This window comes from Hemicordylus capensis, chromosome 8, assembly GCF_027244095.1.
Source record: "Hemicordylus capensis ecotype Gifberg chromosome 8, rHemCap1.1.pri, whole genome shotgun sequence".
In the NCBI taxonomy this organism is placed as follows: domain Eukaryota; kingdom Metazoa; phylum Chordata; class Lepidosauria; order Squamata; family Cordylidae; genus Hemicordylus; species Hemicordylus capensis.
In genome coordinates this window covers 4,353,903-4,378,841 of record NC_069664.1, presented here as the reverse complement: position 1 = coordinate 4,378,841, position 24,939 = coordinate 4,353,903, and the positions used below count along the sequence as shown (strand labels likewise).

At 47.0% G+C, this 24,939-nt stretch overlaps 1 protein-coding gene across 2 annotated transcripts in view; it reads left to right on the top strand.

Annotated features, from left to right (window-relative positions):
- The first annotated feature begins 22,537 nt into the window (after nucleotides 1–22,537).
- Nucleotides 22,538–24,939, top strand: part of PPP2R2A (protein phosphatase 2 regulatory subunit Balpha) — an 82,793-nt gene continuing 80,391 nt past the window's right edge. The window contains exons 1-2 of one of the 2 annotated variants that reach the window (XM_053269075.1): nucleotides 22,981–23,002; nucleotides 24,750–24,848. In XM_053269075.1, the coding sequence (XP_053125050.1) occupies nucleotides 22,996–23,002; nucleotides 24,750–24,848 (106 nt within the window). In that variant the 5' untranslated portion in view covers nucleotides 22,981–22,995. Of the gene's footprint in view, nucleotides 22,744–22,980; nucleotides 23,003–24,749; nucleotides 24,849–24,939 lie in introns of those variants that run through there. The other variant, XM_053269077.1, reaches the window with a different exon arrangement.

The following is a 24,939-nucleotide window of genomic DNA, read 5'->3' as shown; positions in this document are numbered from 1 at the left end:
CAAGCATGAATTGCCCCTTTTGCTAAGCAGGATCTCCCCTGGTTTGTGTTTGGATGAGAGACGACCATATTCACCTGAATACAAGATGACTCTGAAATTAAGACGAGCCCATTTAAAAAATAAAAGTTAAATACAGGTTATACCCTTATTTACCCCAAAGGATCCTGAATTTAATATGACCCCCTGGTTTATAATATAAGACATACGAACAGCCCTGTTGGATCAAGCCTAAGGCCCATCCAGTCCAGCAATCTGCTTCACACAGTGGCCCACCAGATGCCCCTGGGAAGCCCCAGGCAAGAGCTGAGGGCATGCCCTCTCTCCTGCTCTTGCTCCCCTGCAACTGGTATGCAGAGGCATCTTGCCTCGGAGGCTGGAGGTGACACGAAACATGAAAAACCTTGGGAAAAACATATTGAGGCTATTCACACAATCAAAAACTGTGCTCTACTTGGGTTTGGGAGCTGTGTGTGCTCCCAATTTTCAATTTTGTGGAAGCAAGGTAGGAGGAAACTCTGGGTAGAAGTGATGGTGTGGAAACAAGGTAGCGGGGAAACCTGGGTAGCTTTCCCTCTTACCTTGCTTCCACACAACCAAAAATCGGGACCACACCGAGCTCCCAAACTCAGGGAGAAAACAGGTTTTGATTGTGTGAATGCCCTCAATATTGGATTTAAGTAAATACAATACATGTGTGGTACTGTCTGCTGTAAGATATTCTGGGGCCATAGCTCAGTGGTAAAACATTTGCTTGCATGCAGAAGGTCCCAGGTTCACTCCCTGGCAGCATCTTCAGACAGGGCTGGGAGAGAGTCCTGCCTGAACCCTTGGAGAGCTGCTGCCAGTCAGGTACAGACTAAGGGGCTATTCCCACGATCAGGCAAAATCGGGCTAGGAGAGCCTAGCCCGATTTTGCCTGATCGTGGGAGTCACGAGTCTTGCAAACGAGCCCGCCAAACTAGCCCTCCCCTTAAACCGGATTTGTGGAGGGAGCACTCCGCAAACCTGGTTTTTTAAATCATGAGTAGCCACGGCGCGGCTCCGAGCTGTGGCTACTCATGAGTAGACCCCCCAGCGGGAGGCTTAAAAGCAGCCTCCCAGCTCGGAAGTCTCTCCAGTATGCCCTGCGTGCTCATGCAGGGCATGCTGGAGCTTCTGGGGGCCGTGTGGCCCCCGAACTCCCCAGTCCCTGCCGGCTCTGTCATGGATCCGGCAGTCGGGTCGGCAGCCGATTCGGCCACCCAGGGCTCCCGCCCTGCTCGTCTGCAGGGAGTCCCAAACCGGGTCTCACTGACCGTCAGACCCGGCTCTAGATCTTCCCCGTCTTCAGTTGCAAACCTTTAGCTCACAGGGATTGCCTGTGAAACTGAAAGAGGAATGTTAACTGTGGATAGGCAGAGTGGAAGTCGGAAACAGAACTATAAAAATGCCTCCCTCTTCATTGGCACTCTCAACAGATTGCCCAAAGAAACAATGACCTTCCTGAACCTGTTGAGAACTAGCCTGATCCGGTGGCCTAGAAAGAGAGCATACTGTAGGGCTCCCAAGTTTCTTCTGCCTTCATGAAGTGCACCGAGGAGAAAGCATTAATTAGAACCATCGCTGGAGGCTGCAGCTGAGGTTACGGCGGCTCTTAATCTTCTGCTGTGTGATTCAGGCTCGCAGAACGGAGGGAAATATTTACTAAACCACCAGAAAGGGAAATCTGCTGTCAGACACGATGAAATTATCTTCTGCATACTGCTGTTCTGTTCACACACGGTTTACGACAGCAGTTCCCAATCTTGGTCCCACCGATGTTGTTGGACTACAGCTCCCAAAGACTTTGGTGACTGGGGATGATGGGAGTTGTAATCCAACAACATCTGGTGACCCAAGGTTGGGAATCCCTGGTTTAGGGGTTGTTGCTTCTTCCCAATCTTACTGCCGGACTCTCAGGGGACGAGGTAGGCTCCTGGCCCTTCTAGAACTCCAGAATGACTTGGTAGGCCAGGGGAGGTCAGCCAGGGGAGAAGGCCAGGGGTCAGCCAGGGGAGAAGGTCAGCCAGGGGAGAAGGGTCCACTGGGATCCAACCAGCCTGGACTCTTCTCACCCCTTCTAACCCCTGCTGCCCCCTGAAGGGTGCGAAAGCCCCACAGGAGGGATGCCACACCCTTCTCCAGACTCCACAGGGCCGAGTAAAAATAAAGTTTTATCATTTCTGTTTTCACTGTATTTATTTTGTTGTTGTTGTTAGAATTGTATTTTTAATGCTCTAGGGCCTTTTTAATCCTTTAGGGCCTCAGCATGTCATACTCTGGCCTCCAGGAACTGGCAGGCTGGTCTATGGGAGGAGAGCTGGCCTTGTGGTAGCAAGCATGACTTGTCCCCTTTGCTAAACAGGGTCCGCCCTGGTTGCATATGAATATGGGATGGAGGCACATGCTTGAGCACGGTAAGATATTCCCCTGAGGGGACGGAGCCCCTCTGGGTAGAGCACCTGCCTGCTTGCGTGCAGAAGGTTCCAAGTTCCCTCCCTGGCAGCATCTCCAAGATAGGGCTGAGAGAGACTCCTGCCTGCAACCTTGGAGGAAGCCACTGCCAGTCTGTGAAGACAATACTGAGCTAGATGGACCGAGGGTCTGACTCAGTATATGGCAGCTTCCTAGGTTCCTCTGTCCTGGCCATGCTGTTGGGATCCTCCAGAACTTTCCCTCTTTGACTCCTTTAGCTCACATCCTCACTTGACCTAAAACAGAATGGCTTTTCCAGGCAACAATCCCCATTTGCCTGCTCCACCTAAGAGGACAAGTTAAAGATCCTGTTGATGCCAACCTCTAGTCCACTAGTTGTACCTACACATTTTTAAATCCACAAGGGGGCAGTTTTGTAACTTTAAGGGAATGGACCATTCTTGCTCCTTCCACCAACAAGGACTGCCTGAAGGAGAGGGCTAGGGGAACGGTCGCCCAAGATCCCACACTTACAGGGCTTGCCCCTGCTAACTAGGCAAAAGGCACCTGTTTAACGAGGTGATTTTCTTTATTTAGCAAGGGGAGAGCAACTGGCCCTCTCCATCCCCAGCACAGCATCCCTCCAGTGGCTACTGTTGCTGGTGTCTATCTGTTGTTTCTTTTTTAGATAATCAGCCTTTGGGGTCAGGGTAGCATTTGATTGATTAATTTGGGAACTGTTGCTGAAAAGTGGTATATAAATATTTGTCATATTCATATGTGTATTGTACCACTCAGCTACGACTCCATCCTCCATCTACAGCAAAAGTTTAAACAGGACTGGAACATATTGATTGATTATTGGGGGTGGGGCACCAATAATTTTGCCCTGGGCCCTGTGCAAGCTAGAGACAGCTCCAGACAGCCCACCTTCGGCAAGGCTTTCCTTCGGCATGGAAAGCATAAGTTCCTCTCCATTGCACTCCGTTCTCCTTCCCCACATTACAATCTCTGTTGGAGCATACAGCTTTTCGGATAACAAGAGTCCGCCCGGCCTGGCCCAGCCCCAGACCAGCCATTATAGTGGTTGTCTCTGGGAAATGTTGCTCAAGCACATACCAAATCATGTTTCAGAATGCTTTCTGGAGTTACTGAGGGCATTGAACATCACATTTCACCATAAGAACAGCCCTGCTGGATCAGGCCCAAGGAGGCCCATCTAGTCCAGCATCCTGTTTCCCACAGTGGCCCAACAGATGCCACTGGAAGCCTACAGGCAGGAGTTGAGGGCATGCCCTCTCTCCTGCTGTTGCTCCCCTGCAGCTGGTACTTGGAGGCATCCTGCCTTTGAGGCTAGAGGTGGCCTTTAGCCCTCCAACTAGTAGCCGACGATAGACTAGTCCTCCATGACTTTCCCTAAGCCCCTTTTTAAAGCCATCCAAACTAGTAGCCATTGCCACATCCTGTGGCAGAGAATTCTGTAAGTTTATTATGTGCTGTGTGAAGAAGTACTTCCTTGTGTTAGTCCTAAATTTCCTGACCTTTGGTTTCATGGGGTGAGCCCTAATTCTGGTGCTGTGAGAGAAGGAGAACTGTGTCTCTCTGTCCACTCTTGCCACTCCATGCATAATTTTATACACCTCGATCATGTCTCCCCTTAGTCGCCTCTTTTCCAAAGTAAAGAGCCCCCGATGCTGTAGCCTCGCCTCATAAGGAAGATGCCCCAAGCCCCTGATCATCTTGGTTGCCCTCTTCTGCACCTTTTCCAGCCTTACAGTGTCCTCCTTAAGATATGGTGACCAGAACTGAACACAGTACTCCAAATGTGGCCACACCATAGATTTGTATAAGGGCATTATAATGCTAGCACTTTTATTTCCAATCCCCTTCCTAATGATCCTAGCATGGAATTTGCCTTTTTCACAGATGCCGTGCACTGAGTCAACATTTTCAATGAGCTGTCCATCACAACCCCAAGATCTCTCTTCTGGTAAATCATCAATAGCTCAGATCCCAACTTGGTTACCAAGATAAAACATTTGGATCAGGGCTGTATAACTTTGACCCTCCGGCAGATGTTGGACTACAACTCCCATAATCCCCTGCCACAGTGGTGATCATAGGAGTTGTAATCCAACATCTGCCAGAGGGTCAAAGTTATACTGCCCTGTTCTGGATCAAACCATCCGGTTGTGGGATCTGGGCAGATCTTAGAGAAAGCCTTCTCTTCTATCGAGGGGATGGGCTAAATAACTTTGACATTCTTTCTAGTTCTATAAATCCACAAACATATGTGTGGTTTTTAATAGCCCGTGCAAAATTAAAACCATATTACCCATACATTTTATATGTGCCCGTATAACATGTTTAATTTAATATATAGCTATGGTTTGGTTTACCAGTGTAGTATGACTTAATCACAAGCCCTTTCATTTTTCATATAATTCTCTTTTAAACATTCCAGTTGTTAAAAAACAGCATTTGTGTGCTATGAAAAACCAATTCACACCTGGCTGGCCTTGTGAACAGAAATTAAATAATTGAGAGCTCAGCTTGTTGTACATCAGAACATTACTTCTGGGGTGGGAAGTAAGGGGCACTGAGAGGGGAGCACCTTTGTTCCTGGGAAAGGCACTGGTATCTTCTGAAACTGGTATCTTCCTCCTTCACTGGCGAAAGCCCTATTCACACCTTATGTTCAACACACATAAAATGAGTGTTCAGTGTAGACTTTATGCAAATAAAGTCATTCACATGTTGTGGTGAATGCGGGTATAGCAATACACTAGTCCTATTCAGACTTTGGTCTCATTCGCACGTAACGTGAAACCACAGTTCAACAGGACTGCGGTTCCACGGACATTATGTCCAAATGCGGGGAACCACACTTGGGCATGGTGATGAAACTGAGGTTTCAGGATCCAGTCTGAACCCTTGGGTTGAATTAATTTTCATTGCTGTGACCCGAGCCCCTTCCTGCAGCCTGCGCTACATGCAAATTTGGAACCACAGGCTGCTGGCTCTGGAACTGGCATTGTGGGAGGAAGCTCCTCCCTCAACTCCAGTCTGATTGGCTATGTAGGCTGTCACTCTGTCAAGAAGGGAGCCTGTATGCAGCTCCCCTGCCTCTCTTGCTGACTGCAAAGAGGCAGCTCTCCTGAGCAACAGCCCCATAGATGTTGTTGGCAGTAATTGAATTGCTATGACTGCAGTCCTGCTCCCCACTTTTGTGCTCATACATGTGTGAATGGGATCTTGTGAACACCCCTCTTGTGTTTCACAGTGTTGTATTCATATTAGAATACCCGTCGTATTCATATTCGATTTGTCATATTCCTATCTGTATTCGTATGTCTTTTGGAAAGGATCACATATCTTGGTCTGTAATCTTGTGGGAAGCCCACAAGCAAGAGAAGAGCTCTCCCCTCCTGCTTGCCCCCAGCAAATGGCATTTAGAGACATACTGATTGACCCCAAGATTAAATTATTCATGAGTAGTCCCATTTAAATTAATGGACAAACTAGTCACGACTAACACGCTCCATTAATTTAAGTGGAACTACTCATGGGTAATTTAGTCCAAATGTCAGCTACTGCTTCTGGATATGGAGAGGAGAAAGAGAGAAAGAGAAAACATGCCATCGTTGGGGGAGGCTCGGTTGGCATGTATGAGGGATGGGGCCTTTTTGGTCCTGACCCCCAGGATCTGGAACTCCCTAGCTCATGATGGCATGATAGACTTGTCCTTCATAGGACAAGAGGAGAGCCTGAAACCTTGGAGAGCTGTTGCCAGTTGGTGTCGCCTGGAAGTGTGCATGGACTATAGTTTGTGCACCTATCCGAATTCGGATCGGTCCATGGTCGAGCAGCCCGGTTCAGCCCGGTTCGGCCTGGTTCGGCCAAACCTCGAACCAGTCTAGCAGTTTGAGGCAGCACTGGGCAGGCACCATTAAAGTAAAGATGGAGGGCCTTACCAGTCGTGACCAATTCATACATCTGACAAAGTAGATTCTGGCACATGGAAGCTTATGCCGCAATAAAAGTGTTCATCTTCCAGGTGCCACAGGACTCTTCATTGTCGATACTTTCACAGTGTGATCACAATGCTTGATCAGAGTGTACTGTAAGCAGAGGGAAAGAGCAATTAAGCCTTTTACATCAGAGATGCCCGAAGGACAGGAAACCAGTAAAATAAACCCAGATGGCTAAGCAATCAAGGTGTATAATATGTTTATGTGCCCATTCTGATTTGGGGTGTGTGTGTGTGTGTGTGTGTGTGTATGTGTGCAAAAATCCTTCAGCCCAAGCAAAATTAATTCTACAGGCGGTGGCTGCTGAAGGCCCTGCTGCTGAAGACATCCTACATGCCACACCTGCAATGAAAAGTCCTATTTTTGTAAATTGGTGCAATCAATTTTTCAGCACCCGCTTGCTGTATTCCTCTCATGATCCTCACCAACTCGTTTCCCAACAACCCCTTTTCTGTCCTTTGCCAGCAATGTGTTATGTGGGATGGAACCAGGCAGAGGCCAGCAACTTTGGCTCCACGGCTGTTGTTGAACTACAACTCCCATCCCCTCTCGCAGTAATGGTGTCATCAGAAGAGAAGTTGGGCTTATTGGGTTGGAATCCTTATATTGGTGTTGTATTTTTGTTGTTGTTGTTCTGGTCAAAATTGGTTTTTGGACGGGCGGGTTTGGCCTCTTTGATTATGAGGGATGGCTTCAACTAGAGTTGGACACGAGCAGTGTTGAGTAATTGAACAGAACAGGAAGTGAGTTAAGCAATGTCTTTGGGACACAGAAGTTCAACAAGAAGCTGCATGGATCAAGCATGGTTTATACTTAGGGAGTCAAGCTATCAATCTTAAACCTGCTAAGTATTTTGATGTGGTGCTTGTTCCTAAATTTAGATGAGCTCTCACTTTCTTCATTCTTCAAAGGGCACCAGGGTCCACCCCATTTATTGTGGGTGTTGATGAGATAATGTCTTTGGCCTGGGAAATATACTGCTCTATGTTACTGATGTCTCTCAAGTTCAATTATACCTGGTCTAACTGGATGGATTATATCTGGATGGATTCAGAGTTCGCTGGATGGATACTACTATTACTATGGATATTTATATACTGCTCTTCAACCAAAGTTCTCAAAGCAGTTTACATAGAAAAAGAAGTAATATATAAATAAGATGGTCCCCTGACCCCAAAGGGCTCATGGTCTAAAAAAGAAGCATAAGGTAGACACCAGCAACAGTCACTGGAGAGAGGTCGTGCTGGGGATGGAGATGGTTCTTCTTGAGTCTGTTTTCATTATTCATCCCTATATTGGCCACCATGGCTGGGGGCAATGGGAATTATAGTCCAAGAAGAGCAAGAGGGCCAAAGTTCGCCTAGGGTGTTACTCAGAGCCATCAGCCCCACACCCGTCTGAGGAATGGGTCCATAGCTCTGTGCTAGAGCATCTGCTTTGCATGCAGAAGGACCCAGGTTCACTCCTTGGAAGCATCTCCAAGATAGGGCTGAAAGGGACCCCTGCCTGAAACCTTGGAGAAGCCGCTGCCAGTCAATGTAGACCATCCTGAGCTACACCAATGGTCCAATTCTGCAAAAGACAGCTTTCTGTGAAACCATCGCTGACCCTAATCATGAAACCCTCTCCAAGGAAAGTGTATTTTAAAAAGGATTAGTTTTACATATGGGGTGCATAACCACATAAAAAGGTTTAAACATGTACCCTAGTTGGTCTTGTGGAAGTGAGCATTTGCTAATCAGAGTCCACCTTGATTTGCACTTGAGTTGGGGAGTACGTGTGAGCCCAGTCTGCCGTCTGCCGTAGCGCAGTGGTGGAGCATCAGGGCTCCACGTTGAATCCAGGTTGAATCCCTGGTGGCATCTCCAGGTAGGGTTGGAAAAGACTTTTGCCTGCAACCTTGGAGAGCTGCTGCCAGTCTGTGACAATGTGGAGCTGGATGTCCCAATGGTCTGACTCGGTATGAGGCAACTTCCTATGTTCCTAATTACTTCCACCACAGATACCTGCCATTATACAAATTACTAAACCTAAAACTCACAAAGAGCTAAAGCCCTAAATCCAACTTCCCCATATAATTTAATCCATCAGTTTTTCAATCTCTCCTTTCCCTATAAAGAAAAAGCCAACTTCTTGTACAATCTATTTGCCTTTTTCTTTCTCTCACACACAAAATACATCACAAACAATCTATGTTAATTTCAAGTTGTGCAAAATGGCCTGGGTGCTACTTTTTCATTGTCTGACCACTGGATTCTCTCGTTCTTTCCAAATCCAGCAATTAAGGTACTGGCCACAGCGAACAAATTAAATATCAATTCTACTTCTTTCTTTGAGCCAAATGTTTTTCACTAGGCTCCTCAAACAAAGTTTTGAAGCCCTCTGACAGCTCACTGAAGTTCAGTTTCCAACTGGGGGGATTTCTTATGCTTTCCAACTGGGGGAATTTCTTATGCTTATGCTTTGGCGTGTAACTGCACATTACAAGAAATACTGGACTGCCTTTAGAAAGCCGGGGTAGTAGCTAAGAGGTTAGGCCATCGTTCAGGAGGCTCAAATCTCACTTCAGTCATAAACTCATTAAATGTCAAACTAAATGGGAGATCTGTGAATAGGATTTGAATCTTTTTTTCACCTACTTTCCAGTAGGGTTATGAGATCACCTGGCATTCTTTGTGTCTGTGTGTCCCCTGATATCAACTTCGCAACACCTGGACCAATCTGAACCAAATTGGGGTACAGTTGTAGTGAGTGACACACAGGGACTCTTCAGTGGTGTAGTTTGGGATGATGTCATCCACCCCAATTCAAGATGGTGGATATGTAAACATTTGAGATGCAAATGGGCTAACTTGTGGTTTTTAAAAGGTGCCAACCAGCTCTTGAATCTACTTTAAATTGAATTTTGATTCAAATTCAAATCTAATTGCCCTTTTAAGGGGTGATTCAATTCAAATTGGAATCACTCGAATCACCTAGATTCGAGTTGAATCTATTTGAATTCATATCATTTTGCACATCCCTAATAGTTGTTGCCTGTCATCTGTGATTTCACCCGGTATTGCCTTTGACTTCTGCAGGTTTGTAAGAGAAGCAAGGTTCTTCAGAGACAACTGCTGGTCGTACAATGCTCTATTTACCTGTGTCATAGCACCACCTGGTGGCCACTTCGCATATAAGCACTTTAACCTTAATGTTCTAAATGTGTATAGATAGGGGAGTTCTCTTCCTCTTTGCACTGTATTTTCACAACTTACCGTAGTCATGCCACTGCAGTCGGTGATCAGTACAGAGACCCACAATGAAACAGAGACCCACAATGAGAGTGAAGAACAGTAACCTTGATCCCAGGATGGGCAACTTTTCTGCAAGGCAAGCCTACTCCCCGTCACTTAAAAACAAATTTCTGAATTGACATTGCTGTTCACATTCACCACTTTTTTAGGAACACAAGAAGCTGCCTTATACTGAGTCAGACCATTGGTCTATCTAGCTCTGTATTATCTACTCTGACTGGCAGCAGCTTCTCCATGCTTTCAGGCAGGGGTCTTTTCCAGACTTTCCTGGATTTTACTTTACTTTACCTCACAGGAAGGAACATAGGAAACTGCCATATACTGAGTCAGACCATTGGTCTATCTAGCTCAGTGTTGTCTTCACAGACTGGCAGTGGCTTCTCCAAGGTTGCAGGCTGGAATCTCTCTCAGCCCTATCTTGGAGATGCTGCCAGGGAGGGAACCTGAAACCTTCTGCTCTTCCCAGAGCGGCTCCATCCCCTGAGGGAAACATCTTCCAGTGCTCACACATCAAGTCTCCAATTCAAATGCAACCAGGGCAGACCCTACTTAGCTATGGGGACAAGTCATGTTTGCTACCACAAGACCAGCTCTCCTCTCAAGGGCAGTTGTGCGTTCAGACATCAGGTGGATCTACATTGAACATGAATGAATGTGATATATCTGGGAGCACTCCATACAAAATTCAGCTTTTTCCGTGCACATTGGAGCTTAGCCCACATTATCTTCATGCTAAAAACCTTAAGAGGCGTAGCAGGGAAATGCTTGACTAACAAGCTGAAGGTTGCCAGTTCAAATCCCCACTGGTACTATATCGGGCAGCAACGATCTAGGAAGATGCTAAAAGGCATCATCTCAGACTGCACGGGAGGAGGCAATGGTCAACCCCTCCTGTATTCTACCAAAGAAAACCACAGAGCTCTGTGGGCGCCAGGTGTCAAAATCAACTCTACGGCACACTTTACCTTAAAAAGCTCCGCTTTCTAAATCAGCTTTTTTGGATACTTCGATATACCCAATATACGCCAATAGTTCTTCTGAGATGTATGGTCAAGCTGATAGAGAGCCTTTTCTTAAAGCCTCCCTTTTTTCATTTTTTTAAAAAAGACATTGTGATTTTGCAGAACATCGTTGGTACAAGGGCCCAATGACTTGTATGGGGTCCCTGGGCTGCAATGTCTCCGAGACCTTATAGAGTGAACAGGCCCGGTAAAGAGAAAGCACCCAGGATCTGACAGACTCTCAGGTCTGGCTGCTCCCTTTTGTTGCCCTTATCACCCACAGGCCCTCCCCACTGCAGAGACCAAGAGTGATCTTGCGGAACATTGTCTACATGCGCACCTGCATGGGCTGGGTGCATACCTGTGCATACAATGTTCCACTAGATCACCAAGCAAGCCTTTAAAAAAAAACGAGGCTTTGAACATTTGCTTGGTCATCTTGCCGAATACCATATGCACTCGCCCTGTATGGGTGCGGGTGCATAGAACAGTGTCCCGCAAGATTACCAAGCAAATGTTTTGGTTTTTTAAAAAGCAAAAAGGGAGGCTTTAAGAAAAGCCTACTTATGTTTACCATAAAATGTACCGCTCTGGGATTGGCATCCTACATAGACTTGAACGGCACACGGTATGAACAGTGCATGGAAAAGATTTGGAAAGAACTGGAAAGAATGCTATTAAAACAACACTATATGAACGGCCCCCAGGTTTCTTCAAATTATGTGGCTAATATATCACCACATTACTTGCTCTACTTTACCCCACTTAATTCCGTGGTTAAGCCCACCATCTGGGAAAGGCCCAGACTGAACCTAGGACCTTCTGCACACAAAACAGATGCTCTGCTATTGAGATCCAGCCCCGTCCCTAAAGATAGCATACATGGGCCTCCCATCCAGGCACAGACCACATCGAGGCCTGCTTAGCTTCAGCAAGATGCCTTTACTGTGTGCCCTCAGGCCATGTTCTGGGAAGCTAAGAACATTTCCTCCATAGACCTTTATGAATGCAATTAAAAACAACAGAAAATGCTTTTAAAAAGCTGAAATCCCTGCTTTTTAAAAGGCAGGAGTTGTGCATGCATGATTTTGTGTGTGAGATAGAAGAACCCCTCCTTGCTCACTGGTGATGGCACAGGCAGTAGCCAATAGGTGCCCCTAACCATTGCATGGATAAAACCAAATGCTCTTTCCTCTTGCACTAGCTGGTTCTTGAAAATGCTATTCATTTTTATGAGCATTAATTCATTTTTAATAGGAGGTTACAGAAAGGAAACTGAACTGAATTGAAGAAACTCCCAATTATTTTTAAACCAGAAGTCTTTAGGAAGCCTTCCAGGGTCTTTAGAAAGTCTTTAGGAAGCCTTCCACACAGTAAAAATTAAAGATTATCTAGGATAAAACACAATAAAAACATTACAAAATTTGCAAACGATAAAACAAAACTTGACCACATTGACAGAAATTGTATCTTTAAATTTAGACAGCAAAGGGATATAAGGCTGGGTCATTCAGATGGAGAACTCAGGATGTAAAATTAAACAAAAACGGGGCAAGAACTCCGTTGCCTAACTCCCCTTTGTACTGATATTTCTGCCGAAAGGTGCCCTTTCGCACTACAACAGACTCTAAGGTGGGCATTGAGATCAAGATTGTGTATTAATAACAACAGGCGCGGACTTCAGAGTGAATTAGATTCAAGCTCAGGTGAATTTGAATGGATTCAAATGAATCCCATTCTGTGCAAGCAGTTTTGAGTTGAATCAATTCAAATTCTAATAGATTCAGTCTAATTTTTTACACATCCCTACTTATGGCTACATTCATGGAGTGCCTGACTCTGTTACGCTTGGAATCGCCCAGTTTTTAGCACACAATTTCTCAAACTCAACCATAGTCAGCAAAAAAAATGCAATCTGAGCCTTACCAAGCAGAACCAAGAGTCAGTTCCTATGTGCTGTTTGTCTGATACACATTCACGCCATGACATGTGCATTTCTAAGACACCAGGCCTGGTCTGACTACTGCAAATGTATTTCTAACTTTCCATAGGTGGCAGCAAAATATAGCCTTGAAGATACTACAGAAATGCAGCTCAGCTACCTAAGCACATCAGCAAACACATCCTTACTGTAACCTCCGGTTAATGCTTGTAAAAATAAATAGCATTTCTAAGAAGCATTTCTATTGCAGGAAAAACGCAAAACTGAGCATTTGGTTTTCTCTAATTTCCAAGGAATCCTGAAAGAATGCAATGTTCTTACTTTTCATTACTTTTCACTAGGAAATTAATGCTCAGAAGTAATATAGGAGAGAAATAAAAAGAAAGATCTGCATTTAAAATAGGGATGTGCAAAAAATTTGCACAAATTGATTTGAATCTGAATCTAATTAGAATCGATTCGATTTGGAACCACTGAATAAAGATTTGTTCAAATTGATTCAGATTCACCCAACCTTGAATCAAATTCAGGCAAATTTGAGGAGAATTTCTTGCACATCCCTCATTTAAAAGCAGAAAGTAATAATAGTCCTAAGGTCTAGAGGCATAGTAGAGAAATGAAGAGTTACATTTCTGGCTCCCAATTGAATGCTGAAGAAACCCCCATAAAGTCAAGCAAGACTACATATAAATGCTACACCATAGTACATATTGCTCATTAGTAATTAGTACATTTGCCTCAGCAAATTTAAAGCAGAGATGAGCAGTCTTCAAACTTGCAGGATCTCCTTTGTTTTCCTCTAGAAATCTGAAGTCCATCAGCAAAATTCAGGTGCAAAATAGTGGTCCAGGGGAGCAGATATTCGTACATACTGAGAAATAAGGGATGGCAAAACGTCTTTTGTCTTATTCAACATGTTTGCTCTGCATTTACTTCGCTTCAGAATTTGTCTTCCGTACCAAAACTGTACTCATCACCGTCCTTTCACACAAAAATTCACTCCTGGTTGTCCCTCATGGTGCTTCATTTCAGAAACCTTATTTATTTATTTATTTATTTATTTGATTTATATACCGCCCTTCCAAAATGGCTCAGGGCGGTTTACAATTTAGAAGGAAACAATATAAAATTTTTGAAATCTGGGTGGCAGGGACTAGAGACAGAGCCTTTTCGATTGTGGCCCCTTGGCTGTGGAATATCCTCCCAGATTAGCTTTGCCATGCTCCCTCCCTCTGGGTTTTAAAGAAATAATTGAAAACCCATCTTTTTAGAGAGGCTTCCAGTAAACTATTAATGTGTAACTTTAACTGGGTCTAGGTTTGAACTGAATTTTGTTAATTTTATATTCTTAGATCAGTTTTGTTCGACTGTCTTTGTGAAATGCCCAGGGCAGTATTGCACTGGAGGGGCAGAATAGAAAGGCTCAGACCTGTCCCTCACCCTTCCTTCTCTCTCTCTCTCTCTCTCCTCTACTCGCTCTTCCCCTCCCTTCTTTCTCTCTCTCTCTCTCTCTCTCTCTCTCCCTTCCTGAGTTAACAGATCTTGTTCATTTTGTTTCCTCAACCAATTCACACAATAGCAGCCTCCTTCTCCTGGACGGGCTCTTTCCTTCCTCATAGACCTCTGCCCACTATCCTATTTATATTTATATTTATATTTATATTTATATTTATATTTATATTTATAGATTCCTCTCCTCTACAATCAAGAACATCTTCCAACCAGTAACAGTTGCATTCCAACTGACCGTAACCATCACAGGTTCCTCCTCCCTATCTGCATATGGAATCTCCACTGCCCAAACACCGCAATGCTTCTGCTTGCGAACTCTCACGAGAACTGCCACACACGGGATTAGCCACGGGTATGCCTTAGAGAATTAAATATATGGGTAGATGCTTTTGTCCTTAAGTATGCTTTCTATCAATTTACCTGGCACCGAAGTTAAGCTGACTGGCCTGTAATTTCCCATATCCCTCCTGGATCCCTTTTTGAAAATCGGAGTCACATTGGCTACTTTCTAGTCCTCTGATACAGAGACTGATTGCAGAGACAAGTTACATATTTTTGCTAGGAGATTGGCAATTTCACATTTGAGTTCCTTCAGAACTCTTGGGTGGATGCCATCTGGCCCTGGCAATTTGTTAATTTTTAGTTTTTTGAGACAGTTTAGAACATCCTCTCTCATCACCTCAAATTGGCCCATTTCTTTAGCTGCTAATCCTGAAAAGCTCAATTCTGGAGAGGGTATATGGTCAGTATCCTCCGCTGTGAAGACAGATGCAAAGAACTCATTCAGCTTCTCTGCAATCTCCTTATCCTCCTTATTTAATCCCTTTCACAGCCCATCATCTAAGGGTCCAACTGCCTCTCTGGCAGGTTTTCTACTTCTGATATATTTAAACAAGTTTTTGCTATTCCCATTGATGCTTCTAGTGATATGCTCCTCAAACTCTCTTTTTGTATCCCTTATTGTCTCCTCGCATTTCTTTTGCCAGAGTTTATGTTCTTCCCTGTTCTCTTCATTTGGGCAGGACTTCCATTTTCTGAAGGAATTCTTCTTCCCTCTTATAGCTTCCCTGACTCTACTTGTAAACCGCCCAGAGACGTAAGTTTTGGGCGGTGTAAAAATATGATAAACCAACCAACCAACAAATAAATACTTGTTAGCCACGCTAGCATCCTTCTGAACTTGGTGGTGCCTTTCCTCCTACTTAGTATACATTCCAACTGTGCTTCTAGTATTGTGGTTTTAAATAAGTCCCATGCTTTCTGGAGTGATTTGACCCTCCTGACTTTCCCTTTCAACTTCCTTCTTACCAGTCCCCTCATTTTTGAGAAGTTTCCTCTTCTGAAGTCCAACACACCTGTGTTGGATTTCCTTGACAATTTATTGCATTTTTGGAGTTCTGAGGGGCAAGGCAACGTGGGGCGATGCGTCCTGACACCATGATCCTCAGAGCTACCATCAGAAGCCAGGGCTCGTCTGGGCGATCCACCTGCCCAGGGAAGGCAGGATGGTTGTCTGCAGGGAAGTAAGCTCTTCAGGGATTCATCCCCGCAAACCTGGTAGCCATTTCTCACTGCTCATGAGAAACGGCTCATAGTCTCCCATCCAAATGCAAACCAAGGCAGACCCTGCTTAGCAAAGAGACAATTCATGTTTACTATCACAAGACCAGCTCTCCTCCCCAAATAATCTCTCGTCTGCCAATAAACCCCATGGTTATTTTGACACCAGCATCACGTGAAGGTGAAAAGCCTGAAGTGGCTACTGCAGAAAGCAAGGGCAGTGTATTCTGATCCACTACGGAAAATGCTTTGGATTGTTTAAGATCAGCATGCCGCGTTTGCCTGCCAGGTTTTCCACACACACACACACCCTCCTGGCAGCTTCAAAGCTAGTGACACTCGTTGGAGACTGTGCACCTTTAAAAACAAAAAAAGCAGCACATTTGAGCTTTTAAAAGTTGTGCTCCATATCGCACCTCTGATTTATGCTGATCAAAGACTGAAATAAAGCATATCTATCTATCTATTGCACTGGAGTGTGTGTGTGTGTGTGTACATGCACACATTCACACACACACAGCAGAGATGTAGAACTGTCAGGAAGGTGACCAGCTGCTTGGCACAAGTGACATGTGGCATGATGATCTCCCTGGGCAAAAAGGAAACAAACCAGCCACAAGAAATAAAAAGCAGAGGCTTTTGGCTCCTGCTCCCACGTACACACTGACCTTTTAAGAAGGCCGCTTTGTCAGAAGTACTTGATGCCTACCCGAGAATCAAGATTTCACAAGTGAGAATGATCAAAAAGGGCCAGATTTTTCCAAAGGGCTGATCTTTATTATTTTCAGCATTACAAAGTCTCTGCCCCGAGGAGTTTACGGTCTACAATTTAACCATGCATGAGGAAGAGAGTGAGGGGGAAAGGAAAAAAAACCCTGTGTGTGTGTTTACATTTCTATCCTGTTTTTCCTCTAAGGGGCCCAGAGAAGTGCACATGGCTATGTTTATCCTCACAACCACCCTGTGAAAGCCCTATGAAACTTGAGTAGATCGTCAAGTTTCGCCTCAGAACAACCCTGTGAAGTAGGTTAGGCTGAGAGAGGAGTGACTGGCCCAGAGTCACCCAATGAGTTTCATAGCTGAATGGGATTTGAACTCAGGACTTCATGGCCCAAGTTCAACATTCTAACCCAGGGGTTCTCAACCTGTGGCACTCCATAAGTTGTTAAACTACGACTCCCATTATCCCCAGTTACAGTTTATTGTGGCTGGGGATTATGGGAATCGTAGTTCAGTGACATCTGGAGTATCGCAAGATGGGAACCCTTGCTCTAGCCCCTAAACCATGCTGGTTCTCTCATTACATATACATAGAGCAGCAGGGGCGCAACTACTATTGGGCAAGGGGAGACATTTGTCTCCCGGCCCGCTGCCTCGAGGGCCCCCCCAGAGGCAAGTCACATGATCATCATCCCGGCTCCCCAGCACCTGCGCTTCCTTCAGTGTTCCGGCCGGGGGTATTCCTTCACTCTCTGTCTCTCTCGAGTCCCCTCCCTCCTTTCCCCATCTCCCTTTTGCTCCTCCTTCCCGACCCCATCCTGGCCCCATCCAGCTTGCTTTCTCTGGCGACAGTCAGGGCTCTCATTGGCTGGTGGGTGGACGCGTGATGCATCGGAGCCCTCCGCACGTGGAAGCAGAAAGGTGCAGCTGCATCAGCTGGCCGGAGGGTGAGCAAGCAAGAGAGATTGCTGTGTGTGAGGGACGCCCAAGCCCCTTTTATTGAGGCCGCTGCTCCCGGTTTCCCACCTTGCTGCGCGCATGCCCAGAACTGCCAAGAAAGACACAGGCGGCACAGGATCACACTCAAGGGTTTTATTATAGAGGATGCTATATTCCACCCCCACCACCTGTGTTAGGTTAGTATAAAGTAATGGCTTTTCAAGCAAAGCAGTTAGGAAAACCAGGATATTATAGCTGTTACTGGGGCATTAGCAACTTCTTCCCTGCCCTCGCCAAGGTAGAAGTGGAAATTTCATTACATTTCTAATGCAGGTCAATGGTTTAGTTGGCATTGATTGTATCTTCCCGTTCCTTTCTTTCTCACTTTAATGAGTTCGTATTTAATTTCCAATAATATTTATAATTCTAAAAGGGACAGGCTTTATCTGAAATATGACAGAGGGCTAACATGTTTCTTTTTCTGTGGGAATCTCTGCTTTCTATACATTGATGGAATACGTATACGGACTATAGAAATCATCCTTTTAAAGGATAGTTCATTTACACTAAATGCCAATTCAAATCTAACAGGGATAAATGCTTTCTCTTAATGCCATAAAGTGGGACTCTCTTGCTCAAATATCAGTTCAGAAGTACTGATACAAAATATTTTTTAATATCAGAACAGCATGTCTTTCTCCAGTAGTTTCTCTAGTGGGGATGTGTGCAATGATTACTGTTCTTCATTGATTCTGTTGTATTAGTTGGTTCTGCTGTTATTTACACCTTGTAACGAGTTGGGATAGTTAGCAGAGACATCGGGCCAGGAGAAGGAGAGGAAAGCTGTGGGGGGGGGGCATTCTAAAATCTCATCTCTGGGCCCACTCCAACCTTGCTACGCCCCTGTACAGCAGAATTAGGGGGAGGAAGAGGTGGAGGAACAGACATAACATGTTGCATGAGTGCTGAACATAACCGGGTGAATAGGTCTTATGTTGAACACTTGTACAACATCTGTGCCATGCATCCAAGGGACCTGTACCCAGGTTCACTTTTAAAACAAACACAGGTACAGCCATTCACACAAACACATGTATGTGTGAACATACATCAGTACTGTACACTCATACAATGGAACATCTGAATAGAGGTAAAGTTGTGCAGTCGAGTCGGTATCAACTCCTGGCAACCGCAGAGCCCTGTGGTTGTCTTTGGTAGAATACAGGAGGGGTTGACCATTGCCATCTCCCTTGCACTATGAGACGATGCCTTTCAGCATCTTCCTATATCGCTGCTGCGCGATATAGAGGTTTCCCATAGTCTGGCAAACATACCAGCGGGGATTCGAACCAGCAACCTCTTGCTCACTAGGCAAATCATTTCCCAGACTATTTCATAACTCCTTCCTTATTGATTTTTAAATCTCTGTTGAAGACTTTTCTTTTTCGCCAGGCTTTTGCCCTGTAGTTTACCTATTTGGTTTTTTCTTTTTTGTTAGTTACTTTAGTTTTTAATTTAGAATGTAATTTTAATGCTGTCTTGCTTTGCATGTTTTTGTACACTGCCCAGAATCTTCGGAGTGGGCAATATATTAAAAGTTTCTAATAAATAAATAAATAAATTTCCCCACGGCACCATTAAGTGGCAACATCTGAACAGGGCTAATATATTACACAACACACATTGGGTAGCTGCCCCCCAGTTGCCCCTGTTTAGTTTCTCTACTGATCTCGGGCCAGAAAGCAAAACATTAGAAAACCACATGAAATGCAACTGTTACAATCCCTCCGGCCTCTTCTAGCTGTGAGTTGGATAGCTCCAGGATCCAATCTGTGCCTGTTAAGTGAGACTCTAGCAGGGCGCCTTCCCCTCTCCAAACCGGCAGGAGGTTTGTCAGAGGTCGGCTGGTAAATCATCCTGTCTGTAGGAAAGGTGCTTCTTGGCTAAAAATGGCTCAGGAGCACGGCTGACTGTATGCGGGGAATAGCAATGAGAGCAGGAAAAGATGCAGCAGAGGTTCTCGTGTAAAAATGCAAGGAAGGTTCTGCTGCCCTGGGCACTGGGGGATCCATCCGAATGGGGCAAGAACGCTACACAAGGGGCGTAACTACTATTGGGCAAGGGGAGACATTTGTCTCAGGGCCCGCTGCCTTGAGGGCCCCCCCGAGGCAAATCACATGATCATCGTCCCAGCTCCCCATCTATCTAGCTCATAATATCTTAGCATCTATCTAGCTAAGCAGCATAAATACTCTTACCTCTAGTGTTTCTAGTGTGTTCTAGGCATTAAAAGTAGCACAAATATATAGTATTCAATGTATATCACTCTATATTGTGAAGTGTGCGTGTGTGTATTCAGTGAAATGTATTTCCAGGCAGCATACTTATTTTGAAATATCAGACTTAAATCCTTGTATTAGTTGGTTCTGCTATTAATTACACGTTGTAACTAGCTGGGATAGTTAGCAGAGACATTGGGCCAGGAGAAGGAGAGGAAAGCAGTGGGGTTTTTTTTTTTAAAAATCTCATCTCTGGGCCCACTCCAACCTTACTACGCCCCTGCTCTACACCAAGCTGAACGGAGAGACTGCTGGATACACTGAAGGCACCTCAAGACGGGAAGGAAATAATCAAGGAGATTTAGATGAGACAGAGTGGGAAAAAGCCACAATGCTCTGAAATGCCTTCAGCCAAGGATCGCCAAACGTGGGTGCCCAGATGTGGTTGGACTACAGGTCCAATCATCCACAGCCACTGTGGCTGGGGTCCAACCGCATCTGGGGACTCAGGTTCGCAGTGCAACAATACTGAAAATAATACTCTTATAAGTACACAAGAACAGCCCTGCCGGATCAGGCTCAAGGCCCTGTTTCACACGGTGGCCCACCAGATGCCCCTGGGAAGCCCACAGGCATGCCCTTTTCTCTTGCTGTTGCTCCCCTGAAAGTGGGGAGAGGAATTAAGAGCCATCTTGCCTCTGAAGCTGGAGGTGGCCCACAGCCACCAGACTAGTAGCCATTGATAGACCTGTGCTCTGTGAATTTGTCCAAGCCCCTTTTAAAGCCATCCAAGATGGTGGCCATCACCACATCCTGTGGCAGATAATTCCATATGTTAATTATGTGCAGAAGTTACTTCTTTGCAATGTTCAGGGACTGGATGCATGCTTCACATACATTACTTCAGTAATCCTTACAACTACCACCACTGTTAAGATTACCCAGGAACCAGGTATTATTACACCCCTAATGCAGACTGAGGCCAAGGGTCTGTAGGCTGGTTCTCATGATCCTAAACAGGGTCAGGGAAACACCCAGCCGGGGTGCCCTCTTGATCAGCAGTCGTGTGAACTCAAAGGTCAAGATGGGAGTAGGAGAGAGTGATCGTGTGGGAGGCGAGAGCTGGGTAGGATGGGCTCGGTCAGCCCACGTTAGGCTTGTTCACACAGAAATTTGAATCTAGGTTTAATGTGGTCTACCAACACTAATGTGACCGTGTGAACCCATGCCAAGGTGGGAATCGCAGGCCATAAACAACCTTGGCATGAGTTCTCAAAATTTATTTATTTATTTATTGTTAAATTTATATACCGCCTTTCATTAAAACAATCCCAAGGCGGTTAGGATCATCAATTCATTTCACAATCATTTCAGTGTTGGTAACCCACATTAAACCTAGATTCAAATGCCTGGGGGAACAAGCTTATTCTGATCACAGCATTTTATCGAGGGTAGATGAAAAGCCGCCTAACCGCAGCCTTCTGTCCACCCTCGACAGTGGCTCCCTCTCAGTCACTCTCACCTCCTCCTGCCTTGATCTTTGCAAACACATGACCACCAATTGGGAGCGTGTACAGCTTTCCTACCCTAGCTCAGGAGCACACGAAACCAGTCTGGTGGCTTAATTATGGCCAGGGCCGGCCCAAGGCTCAGGGGTGCTCTGGGCTAGGGATGGGCCCAGACCGGTCCGGAGGCCATTAAAAAAGCCTCCAGAGCGGTCCAGAGCTGGGTGGTTCGGTCCGGGGGTGGGGGGTACCTTTAAGAGCAGCGGGAGGTTTACTTAACCCTCCCGCCGCTTTCCCGCTTGGCGCCGTAAGCCAAGCGGGAAAGCAGCGGGAGGGGTAAGTAAACCTTCCCGCCGCTCTTAAAGGTACCCCCCCATCCCAGTGCAGGACCGCAGTTGGCGGTTCTGTGCACACCCCTACTCTGGGCAAAGCCCACCCAGGTACCCCTGCCACCCACCGGTGTGCCTCTTGGCCACAGTATTTGTCATGGTTGAAGCCAATACTGAGCTAGATGTATTAGGAACGTAGGAACCCAGGAAGATGCCTTCTACTGAGTCAGACCCTTGGTCCATCTAGCTCCGTATTGTCTTCACAGACTGGCAGCAGCTTCTCCAAGGTTGCAGGCAGGAATCTCTCTAGGCTGGATCCTGGAGATGCTGCCAGGAAGGGAACTTGGAACCTAGATGCTCTTCCCAGAGCGGCTCCATCCCCTGTTGGAAATATCATACAGTACTCACACTTCTAGTCTCCCATTCATATGCAACCAGGGTGGACCCTGCTTAGCTAAGGGGGCAAGTCTGGTAGATGGGAGGGGTTGGAAATGGGGGGGGGATGCCAGCTCCCACCTTGCTATCCTTGGCATCCTCCCCACACCATCCAGATGAGACGGCAAAAAAAGAGAGCAGGTCATCAGCAGGACCCAGGGATGGCAAGGGGGCGGGGGCTCCTCTCCAGCAGCCGCCCCCCCCCCACGACGCCTTTCTCGGTATGCCTGCCATAGCTGGGGGTGCAAGAGAGAGCGGCAGACAGGTAGCCCGCGGTGCGTCGCTTCGCGCCGCGCCCCGGGTGGCATCTGGGAGCCCGCTGCCACCACCAGCGCCAGGCAGCGGGCCTGGGGCTGGGCAGCGGGCAGCGCGGGCGCGCCAGCACCCGGCGAGGCGAAGCGCGAAGCGACTGGCGGGCGCGGACCAATCGGGGCGCCGGCTGCCCCTCCCTCCTGCCCTCGGGCCCCTCCTCTCCCCCCTCCCTGGCCTTCGCGGGTGACGTCACGCCCGGCTCCGCCGGCGCCATTTTGAAAGTGGAACCTTGCGGCGCGGGGGGGGCGGGGGGTTGGGTCAGGAAAGGAAGCCGAGAGCGCGGGGGAAGCCCCGGGAGCAGCCAAGCCGGCCCGACCCGCCCCCCCCGCCGACGCCATCCGCCGCCATCCCTCCCCCCCGCTGCCCCCCAGCCTGGCGCGGGGATCGCTCCGGAGAGCTCAGGGCTCGCTCCCCACCCCCCGGCCGCCATTGGGAGCCCAACATGGCAGGTAAGGGCAGGAAGAGCCGCTCTGCTCCCGGGAGCTCGTGGAGGCGCCTGCTCTCCAGGGGAGCCACCCCGCCGAGCTGGGGCGGGCTGCCCCCTGCAGCCTGGCCCTGCGCAGGGAGGTGGCCCGGGCGCTTCTCCTCCTCCCCGCTCCCTGCTTCGCGATGCATCCCCCTCCGGAACGCTGCTGCGCCCCTTCCCGCCGCCTTTCCCCTCCGATTGCGCGCGGATCACGACGAGGGCATCTTTCCGCGCAATGCCTGGTCGGTTGCAAGCGCGCCGCGCTCGCCGTGCCTGTCATGTCCCTCCTGCTGCCGCCCCTCGGCGCGCTCCGTCCTTCCCACCCTCCTGCCTGGGACCCCAGCAGCGCCCCATGGATTTCTCCTGCTCTCTTTTCAGGAAGAGCAACGGGGGAGTCTCGGTTTCTGGGGGAGACCGAAGTTGAGGGAGCACCCAGGGTGGGGACGGGGACGGGGCGCTCAGCCATGCCCCTTCGGGTTCTTTCCTGCTGGGGTTCTGTGCTTGAGTGAGGGGCTTCCTTCCCATAGCTGTCTCTTCGAAGTGCATCTTTGGGGACAGAGGTGTGTGTGTGTGGGGGGGTGCTGATTTGGCCAGGTGCAATTGAGGGGCTAGGTTGGAGGGGAAGTGCACTGTTGCAGTCGCCTGCTTGCAAAATTGAAGAGGCTTTTGGCATAGGATTTTGTTGGAGGGGGGCTCCTGCCTATTCCATGTAGTATTGTATGAGATGTGTGTTTGTGTGTGCTTAGTTTTTGGGGGGGAGAGATGCCCCAAATTGTAGCTTGCTAGGCAGCGATTGCAGTTGGGAGGCATGTGTAAAGGCCACAGATGCCTGTCTGTGCCTAGGAGATGTGTCTCTTTCCCTCGAGGGAAAGAGACACATCTCCTCTGTTACTTTTTCTAGAGTGTGTTCCACCCTCGGCCTGCAAATCTAACTGCCTTTTCAGCCCTTTGCATTTGGAAGGGCTGTGAGGGAGGCTGTATTTAGTTCCCAGCGTACTCTGTGCCTCCATTACACCCCCTCTCCTCCTCATCATCAATGGAAGCAAAGTCTTGAATGTGATGTGGGGTAGAGGGAAAACTATGCTCAAGTTTTCCTTGGAAGAGGGGTTGCTTTCTGCAATCTGTACTTTGCGGGGGGGGGCGGAATTGGCGAGAGAAGCGACAGTTTTGGTGTAGGCCTTGGAGTGTGTGTGCCATTACAATGAAGTCAGTCGGTCTCGGCTGTGGAGCTTATTAACATCCTTTTGCATTTTCTCCTGGTGACTAAATATGGCAAAATGATTCTCTACAAAGTAACAAAGGGAGATGGAAGTAAATGTGTTGGGGATTGTTTCCACTTTCCTGTGCTCCTGCTTTTGGAACAATCGTTCTTCTGCTGGTGTGAACTTTAAGAAAAAGTTGCCTTCCCTTTAAAAAAAAAAATTATTATTATTTGCCAAGATGCAATTGTTGTGCAGCTCTTGGAGGGAGACTTCTTGGGTTAAGAGAGAGCTCCATCTTGACAGCTTTCAGGAATAAAGGCAAGCCAGCTTATTCGCTCTCTTCCTGTATGGGCCCAGCCCAGTGACTTACTCTGAATGAAATGCAGAAGAAATGGGTGGTGTGTCTTGTACATGTCTTGGTGGCAAGGTTCAAATGATTCACCACCTTCCACTGAGGCAGTGATGTTCCTGAAATTTTCTCTGCGAACCATCTTTTACGGTAGTTTAAAGTTTACTCATTAAGAAAACGGTTCAGGTTTCAGGGCGGCGGGGTCTGTATTCTCCTCCTCTTGCTATATGCACGGGACGGGACGTGTTTGTTTAGTTGGTGTTCTGTGTGCCCTTTTATTGAGGCGGTGAAGTGTGTGTCCTAAGAACGCTGGCCGTGATTTGTTTTTTTTTTAGTGATCAGTTGCAGGATTTCGCTTCTGACTGTTGTGCTGTTGGAAAAGTTAACTTCGTGGGTTTCAGTTGTTAGAAGAGGAAAACATTTTGCATGTTGTTGTAGATTCTGGCAAACATTCCTTCACCACCACCACCCCTACTGTTGTGCAACTTCTGAAGCTGCAAGATTCTGAGAGCTGTCGTCCATTGCAGAGAACTCAAGGTTGTGCTTTGATCAATATTATTCTGGGATCTGGCTGAATCCGAATGGATCAAAGTGTGTGTTGAAATGTGAGGTGCAAAGGATGCGGGGA